General features: G+C 39.8%; 1 protein-coding gene across 1 annotated transcript; it reads left to right on the top strand.

Annotated features, from left to right (window-relative positions):
* The first annotated feature begins 2,204 nt into the window (after positions 1-2,204).
* Positions 2,205-5,823, top strand: LOC104433328 (wall-associated receptor kinase 2-like). The gene is made up of 3 exons (XM_010046022.3): positions 2,205-3,148; positions 3,277-3,447; positions 4,399-5,823. The coding sequence occupies exons 1-3, from the start codon at positions 2,257-2,259 to the stop codon at positions 5,574-5,576; spliced, it is 2,241 nt and encodes a 746-aa protein (XP_010044324.1). The 5' UTR covers positions 2,205-2,256; the 3' UTR covers positions 5,577-5,823.
* The last annotated feature ends 3,441 nt before the right edge of the window (positions 5,824-9,264 follow it).

The following is a 9,264-nucleotide window of genomic DNA, read 5'->3' as shown; positions in this document are numbered from 1 at the left end:
TGTATTGTTATGATTATGGCACGAATTTTTTGAGCCCACGAATGAGACTCTTGTTGAATCGCAGAGAAGCCCGATCATCATTGAAGGAAAGTTAGAGAATTGGACTTACGGGGCATCTAAAGCTGGTTCAATCCGAGACACATGCATGTCGTTTACCCAAACCCCCATCGTTTCCATGCGAACAATGAAAATATTACTAAATTATGACCCCCTGCCTAAAATGAAGGATAGGCTTTTTGGTGTTCTCGGCATTTTCGGCGAAATTGAATCTTGGTGAAGTGAAGTCCAACCTAGACCAGCTTCTTCGTACTTAATTATATGCATAGAACATATTCTTATTTGTCATGCATCATTATGAGAGTATACGGCCCTACAAAGGGGAAATATACATTGGTCAGATTTCATTTTGAATGATATATAGAGTTAATTAGGGAGTATGATCCAGGCGTGATAGGACTTTCCTCAAGATTATGAAGATGTAACAAAATATTTACAACACGGGTACTAGATTAAAAGAAAAATAAAATTCTTTGCGATGATAATTCTCCGAAAATACGTATCAACCGCAATCCATATTAATTAGAAATCCTAGCCCAAAAAAAGAAAAAAAAATATTCCACATGCGACGTATCTTTTCTTAATTTAAAAGTATATAATGGAATCTTATTTTGAAATCTTAATTTTGCAACGTAGCAATTGAAAAAGTTAATATTTTATCTCTTTGAAACTAGTTGATTAATTATTTTGAAACTAGCCGTTATTCTTCTTTAGAGTGCATTTATATAATCTAATAACAGCAAAATACAATTTTTTTGAGTCTAAATCCATGCACCTTGAAACACATTTCCATGAACACAATCATCAGCTCGAACCAGTCTGCGATTGTTGATTTTTCTTCTTTCTCATTCTCTTGTTTTGGGGTGTGATCTCTCCTGCTCTGCATACGCTTATAATGACAGCAGCCAGCATCGTTGATACTTTTAACAATGCTGTCAAAGTCTATGTAGCACCGACATGCGACACGACATGACACGTCATTTCTAAAAAATAGAGAATTGCGACACGTTGCGACACGTTATATATTAAATTAATATTTTTAATTTTTAATTAATTTTATTCAAATTCATAAATAATTAATTAATTAAAAAAGAGCCTATAATAAATTTACACTAATAATATTAACAAATCAATTCATTTGAAATTCGAAATATATATTCATAATTAACGCGAAATATTTTTAAAATTTTAACAAAAATTGTCGATGAAACTAATAATTAATAAGAAATTAGAATCAATTTATTTAAATAAATCCATGATTTTTTTACAATGACCAAAATTTATCATTATTCAAAATTTAATATTTTTATTTGTCAAAATCATTTGTTAATTTCATTTATTTAATTTTCCGGTTAAAAAAAAATCCCCAAAATCCACCCCTTCTTTCGTTCGTCTTTTTCCCTCCACCCAAGTTGTTTTACTTTTTCCCTCCCCCACTTGACAGTAACAGGTGAGCTGTCACTCCCCCCCCCCACCCTCTCACGCCATCAGACCTCCTTTCTCTTCTTTTTTTTTTGGATTTCTTTACGAAAAACCCTAGCGAACCGCCGAGCCCTCCCCTTGCCGCTCGCCGCACGACCCTATCCTCCTTGCCGCTCGCCGCACGACCCCCTCCCCTCCTCTCCTCTTCCTCTCGTCGCCGATCCATCGCAACAGTGGCGGCCCTCACCACTCTCTCTGGTCGTCTCTCGCCGTCGCGGTGGTCCGTTCATGGCTTCGTCTCGCCGGCGCTCGCGGCCTCTGCTCCCTCACCCTCCTTCGCCTCCACCCTCCATCAGTCTTTCGGACACGCGTCGACACGCGTGTCGATAAAAGTTGACCACGTGTCCAACCGTGTCGACGTGTCCGACACGCTCCGACACGTGTCGGACACGTGTCGGACACGACACGGAAGCACGGACAACATAGGTCAAAGTTGGCGGGCAATAAAAATCCCGATTTGACGTGTTGTCGTGCATGAGAAGTTGTTGAGGAAACCGACCCCTTGACTTGGCATTTACCCGGAAACTTTACAGGTGACCCTCAAGAAATTTCTAAAAATCAATTTTGGACTCCCAAAGTCCTTTTGACTTAGCAATGATCAGATCTCGGATCACATGTGGTTTTATATAAAGAGGCCATCTTACTTCTATTTATGTGTATGCCCTCGATCCTATCAAGTTAATTTATCAAAAGACATTTGTAAGAGTTTGAAGAACCATGTTCGTCCATGAGCTTCTCTCGAGAGTTGTCGTGCTTGGGACCATCGTATTGGGTGCATACCACATCCACATGGCAGAAGCTGATTATTCAATAACGAAGCCCGGATGTCGAAGCACTTGTGGAAACCTCTCGATTCCATATCCCTTCAGTTCGAGTGACAGTGAATCCCACTGCGGCATTGGACCTTCCTCTTTTAGAGTTGATTGTGATGACTCTGCTAACCATCCAACGCCTTATATGGATAATAGAACAAGTACCTTGGAAATACTCTCCATCTCTCTCGAGGATCACGAGATGCGGGTAGCTATGTGGATCGGCCGACACTGCTATAACTCTTCAGGGTATGACGCCACTTCAAGCAACTTTCCCACACTCACCCTCACAGAATTCCCCATATCCAACACCAAGAACAAGTTCATAGCTGTCGGTTGCGATACGTATGCGACCTTCCAAGACCGCGAGGGCAATTTCGCCTTTGGATGTATGTCGATATGCAATGAAATTTCTGAAGTGACTAATGGCTCGTGCTCAGGTATTGGTTGCTGCGAGACGAGCATACCTAGGAACTCGTTCGACTACAATATCTCCATTCTTAGCTATAGAAACCATACAGAAGTCTTGCATTTCAACCCTTGCAGCTATGCTTTTGTTGCGGAGAATGGTTTCTACAACTTCAGCTCTAATGATCTTTCGGGACTTGAACTTAAGAAGGCTACCTTGGTTCTCGACTGGGCAGTAGGGGAGACAAATTGCGAGGTCGCCAAGAGCAGTGCGAACTACATGTGCACCGAGAATACCAATTGTACCGATGCTGAAAATGGGGAGGGGTACAAGTGCACTTGTTTAGAAGGTTTCCATGGCAATCCGTATCTCACGAATGGCTGTCAAGGTATTTTCATATTGATATTCTTTACTTTGTCCTTACTATTATATTATCCGGGAAGACTAAACGTTACTCATTATTATCCCTTTCATTTCTTCTTAAGTTCATCACTTTGGATATGTGTGTGTTTGTAGATATTGATGAATGTGCCGATCCAAATAAGAACCAGTGCAATGGAATTTGCCATAACTTCGATGGGAGTTATAATTGTTCATGCCCAAAGGGTTATCATGGCGATGGCAGGAAGGGTGGGCAAGGATGCACTGCTAATGCTAATCCATCACATTTGGTGCAGATACTTGCTGGTATGTTCTTTCATTTTAGTTGGGTGTCTGTTTCAAACGGCACTGTTTAAATCAGCTGATTTTGATGATGAACTGATCTCTCTGTCACAATAAAGAGAACTCAAAACTCAACGGAATGATTTCAAATAAATAATTAAAAAAAAGAAAGTACTTGAAGAAAGAAACTAAACCCGTAGAAAGAGAGCTGGCTAGAAATAGAGAAAGAAAATGAAGAGAAAATGGTGACGTAGACGACCATATACCACGGTGGTTCCTGTTGCCGCCTTGGGAGTGCGACACCGCGGTGGTCGCACGACCTCAAATCTATAGAGAGAGAGAGAGAGAGAGAGAGAGAGTCCCTCGACGATGTTCCCTGAGAGAAGCAACTGGGGTGGTCTCTTGAGAGCAGTAACCATCTCCCGGTGGTCACAAGCGGCGACGCCAGCAGCATTTATGGCAGCACAGCTCAGATCGAAAATGAACAATTCATTACTAATATCTTTTATTTTAATTTATTTGTGCAATCCAGGTATGGCCCGTTTCCTTGGTCCGGTGTAGTTGTCCAATATTTTACAAGGATCCATCCTATCCAAATTTCATCACCAAATGCCATGTAGAATAGTTCTCGTCTTGCAACGACCCCTAGATGGAGATTGCATACACGGTGTCAAAATGAAATAGTTTGATTCTAAGAGATTGCTCATTTATATCATAAAATATATACTTGTATATCCTGAAAAAGGACAGGCTTTTCATATATACGGTTACTTGAACTTCATTGATAATAGAAAATCGTTCACTGCCTTGAGATTTTTTAAAATTTAATTTGTCTCAAAAATAGCTTAGTTCCCTTTTGAACGAGGAAGCTGTATAATGTTGTCTAAAGAAAAGTTTTAAAATTTAAGCTTCCTCTTCATGGTGCATTTTAGACTTAACAATGGTTTTTATAAAGGAACTAGTTATGTCATGCAGGTGCTGGTGCGGGGACAATAGTGCTGCTATTCAGCGCAGGCTTTCTGTATCTGGGAATCAAGAATAGGAAACTCATAAGGCTCAAAGAACAGTACTTCAAACAAAATGGTGGCTTGCTTTTGCAGCAACAGTTACACGAACGTGACAGAACCACCAACGCCACAAAAGTCTTCAAAGCCGAAGAGCTAGAGAAGGCTACCAACAATTATGACGAGAGCAGAATAGTCGGCCGAGGTGGATACGGTACAGTTTACAAAGGATTGTTGCCAAATAACACGGTTGTTGCGATCAAGAAGTCCAAACTTGTGGACAAGACCCAAATCGAACAGTTCATCAATGAAGTCATAGTGCTTTCTCAGATTAATCATCGTAATGTGGTCAAGCTTTTGGGATGTTGTTTGGAGACGGAAGTGCCTTTGTTAGTGTATGAGTTCGTGAACAATGGAACTCTGTTTGACCACATTCACAATCTCATCAAGTCCTCCAAGATGCCTTGGGATACCCGATTGAGAATTGCTTCGGATATTGCTAGTGTCCTTTCATACTTGCACTCGGCAGCTTCCATTCCCATAATCCATCGTGATGTCAAGTCAACAAACATCCTTCTCGACGACAATTACATTGCCAAAGTTTCTGACTTTGGAGCTTCAAGATTAGTCCCACTTGATCAAACTCAATTGTCCACTCTAGTTCAGGGGACATTGGGATACTTGGACCCTGAATACTTGCAAACAAACCAATTAACAGAAAAAAGCGATGTTTACAGCTTTGGGGTTGTGCTAGTCGAGTTGATAACTGGGAAGAAGGCACTTTCTTTTGATCGACCTGAAAAAGAGAGGGGCCTAGCAATGCATTTTCTCTTGTCATCAAAAAACAATCAATTGTTCCAAATTGTTGATCGAGTTATTGCAGATGAAGGGAACAAGGAGCAAGTGAGGGAAGTTGCCAATGTTGCAAAGAGATGCTTGAGATTAAATGGCGAGGAGAGGCCAACCATGAAGGAAGTGGCGATTGAATTGGAGGGACTCAAAGCGAATTCTAGCCATCCATGGATGAGTACTGTCAATTTGAATGGAGAAGAGGCGATTCATTTGCTGGGAGGAACGAACACCATGAACACGGGGCCCTTGGATAGCATGGAGAACCATGTCATGCCACCAGTCAATAGTGGCAGATGAGAACAACGATGGGTTGTTTCTTCTTCGTCAAGGGATTCTTAGGCGTTTAAGAGAACTCTTGATTACCAATTTACCGTAGTGAGCCCTCGTAATATAGGCATATTACTGTTGATGGCATACTAGTGGAGTTCCATTTTAGCTGCCGTGGTTTGAGTCTTTATCTTTAATTTGGATCTGGAGTTCCTATACATTGTAATGGAGTCTTTGTTGTGATTCATAAGTGGAAATCTTATGGTTCTTTACATTATCAGGGCAGGATCATTTAGCGGCGACCCGAGAGCATTGGATCTAGTCGTGACCCAATGTAGAAACGGTTTCCTCCTTTTTTTCTCCGAATGTTGTCATAAACTAGTCTGAATGGTAAGCGAGTGCAGATTTGAGTTTGCTCGAGGAGAGAGTTTGTCCCACTTTGACAAAGATTTTGCTTGGCGGAAAAATATTGGGGACACGTTTTGAGTACCACAAGGATTCACAGTAATACGAGGAATTCTTGCATTCTAGTCCAAAAGCAAAACTGCCATAAACTGTGCTTGAATTACTGTTATGCCATCGCTGGGCCAAAGAAAAAAAAGAAAGAAAACAAAAATTATAAAAAATTGAAATTTTTTTAAATGCAAAATTATTCCCGTCAGTGCTAACCGTGTCACGTAGTATAGCCAACATCCGTAAGCAATCACTGGTTCAAATTGAAAATTTTAGAATTGAAATGCCATCCATTAATAGATTTAAGATTTTTTTAGTAATATTCCCATTTTCAAATGACATATCGAAAGAAATATTAGGACATTGTAGAGACAAATTTCAAAGGTTTAATATATGTTGTTGTCTTTCGATTGGTGAAAATAATTAACTAGTTAGCTTTTTTAATTAATCACTGTCATTTAACGAGAGTTACGGTGCAGTGTTATGTTAAGGGTCTAGCGTTGGGCCATATTTGACAATTAATTTTGGAAGTATTATTTTCTAGTTGCCATTATGAGTCCAACTGGCATGATGTAAGATATGAGGCCACAAAAGCACTGTCAATAATTCAGCGTAACAGTACCATGTGGCTCTAAAATAAAGCATGAGGATATTTACACATGAAAAATGTTATGGTAGTCAGGTACGTGATTATGTTGCCTTTTATATATTATGATGTTTTAGCAACAATATAGAATGAGACAAACCTTGGAATTCTAATCTAATTAATACTAACCGGAATTACATTGTTTTTTTAACTCACAGGAGGGTTGGCTATGATCCAGCAATTTTTTTTTTTGGGGGGTTAATTGTGCGTAATCTTTGGTAAATAACATTCTATTTGGTGCCTCGAAGGCCATCCATGGAAACCGGATGAACATGTTGTGTCCAAGGAAATGATTTAGTGGTCAAAGTAAACCGTCACTTTCCATATAGTGACCACAATGTTTTCTTCGCATTTCTCGTTTAAAAGAATAACCCTACCTTAATTAATTGATGAGAATCTTAAAAACAAGAAAAAAGAAGAAAGCTCCTAACACAATAATCTAATGGAGTCTAACTACATGAACACATAGCAAGGATCGATTCATTGGAAGATGCCATTTATTTTTACATCACTGAAGATTAAACTGAACTATCAATACTGAAATGTAATCCATACTTACAATAGGATTTATCTACATAGGACAATAAGGATAAGAACCATATAAGTCTCTCCTATTTGAATGAGACCTTTTTTTATAGTTTCTAAAGTGCTCATTAGAAGCATGAGCTGACAATCCATGGTACAACCCCTTAACAAAGAGCTGGGTTTGCTTCTTTCATCTATTGAATGAATGAAATATGAGTTCAAACACGAACATTTATTAGGTATGGTGAATATATTGTTTGCATCATAGAATATGTCTGTACGCATTTCAATATATGTATGTGTAAATTGTTCTTCTTGTTCAAATATGAGAGTCAATTTCTTAGACATATTGTGTTGTGTAATATATTTAACAACGTATTCTGTTCGGACTATTAAATTGTGGTTTCACATTTAGATTGGAAGAAAATGTGATATGGCAGTATCGCAATAGAGCCAGACACCAATTTGATGATCAGTGAACATTAGGTACATTTTTTTTTTTTTGGAACTTGTGAACGTGGGATTTATTGTGTTATCAACCAAGAACTCCACCTTATTGATCATAGATGAATTTCATCTAAATTACTACTAATGGTCAAGTTATTTTAGGCAAAATTATGATCTTGCAAGCCTCGCACCTCCAACTCCTCAACCGGCAGTTGCTCAAGCCAGCCGGATCGAGAGATTCCGATCCTCAGAGACAGAGTCGAGAGAAAATTCCCAGTGGTAGTTGATGAACAAGAAGGCGATCAGAAACCGCTGCCGTCACCGCCGTCGATTGAGCTTCGGATTTCTATCCTCGGAGCACGGAGTCAGCGCCGAGGCGAGCAGGCGGTTGATAACGAACGGAAGAGGTCGAATCAAGCTCCGCTACTTCTGCCGTCGCTGCTACCGACGCCGATCAGTTTCGGAAACCTGATCCTCGAGCAAACTCCTCGCCGAATAGAGGACACACCTCCAATCGTGCACCGACGAAGGAAAACCCTAGCCTTCTACGAGAACCGCAGATCGAGAGAGAACGCTCGATCGAGAGAGAGTCCCCCGGAGAGAGAGTTCGTGATAAAGAGCGCCAGAGAGAGAATCAGCGTTCGAGCATTTTAGAGAGAGAGAGAGAGAGTGAGAGAGCGAGAGAAAAACCGTTCACTCCGAGAGCTCCTCAACCGACAGAATCCAAAAAATGATCGTGAAATGGCCCCCTGGCGAGAATCCGCCTTTTTCTTTTTCTTTTCTCTTTTTTTTTTTTTTTTTTTTTTCGTTTTCTTTACATTTTTTTTTTTTTGCAAAAAACATGTCGACGAAAATTTCGGATGTGAACGACTCTCTTTCTTTATTTTGATTCACTTTTCTTGATTTCTTGTAAATCGGAAGAGAAAGACATCCAGTTAAAAAAAATAAAAATGAATGGTTCATTTTTGGAATTGCTCGGATGTAGAGTTTGATATTGCTAGTATAAACACCTAGAGGGGGGGTGAATAGGCGCACAAACAATTTTTCGATATACGGAAGCAATTCTTAACAAATTGAAATACGATCAAGGTAGAAAGAGAGAAATTGGAACACAGGATTTATAGTGGTTCAGCTTTTCTAAGCCTATGTCCACTCTTCCGCACCGACAGCCCACCGGCTGGATTTCACTATGATCAAAAGAGTAGTTACAGCACGCTTTGCCTTGATTCCACAAAGTAGATGTACTACCACACCTCCTCAAGGTCTCTCACAAATATAGACTCTCTTTTGTATACAAGTATTCTCTCAAAGGATTTATCTAAACAAATAGGAGCTTCAGACTTTGGAATTCTTCTATCGCGCACACCTCGAACAACTAAGGACGTCTTCCTTAAATACTCCTTTATGCCATCATACCCGTTGGCACTTACCAAAGGAATTCCTCCAATCTACCCGTTGGACGGAATCAATTAGGAAGATCGTTCGAGCTATTAAAGGAACGTGTTGATAGCCCATCAATCCTGTTCGCCCATACAATCAGGATCTCGGTTTCCATAAGTAGAACCTTCAATAATATTTAGACAATCATCAAATCTTCAGTCATTGAATCAAACTTGATCAATCAATGGATTCTGATACGTCTTCTCC

The sequence above is a fragment of the Eucalyptus grandis genome, chromosome 2 (assembly GCF_016545825.1).
Source record: "Eucalyptus grandis isolate ANBG69807.140 chromosome 2, ASM1654582v1, whole genome shotgun sequence".
In the NCBI taxonomy this organism is placed as follows: Eukaryota; Viridiplantae; Streptophyta; class Magnoliopsida; order Myrtales; family Myrtaceae; genus Eucalyptus; species Eucalyptus grandis.
This window is presented reverse-complemented; position numbering and strand designations above follow the sequence as displayed.

Bases quoted from the DNA above. Each gene is read 5' to 3' on its own strand.
- LOC104433328 (XM_010046022.3), top strand. From the start codon at position 2,257: ATGTTCGTCCATGAGCTTCTCTCGAGAGTTGTCGTGCTTGGGACCATC. The intron at 3,149-3,276 runs GTATTTTCATAT...GTGTGTTTGTAG, and splicing joins TCTCACGAATGGCTGTCAAG to ATATTGATGAATGTGCCGAT. The intron at 3,448-4,398 runs GTATGTTCTTTC...TATGTCATGCAG, and splicing joins TTTGGTGCAGATACTTGCTG to GTGCTGGTGCGGGGACAATA.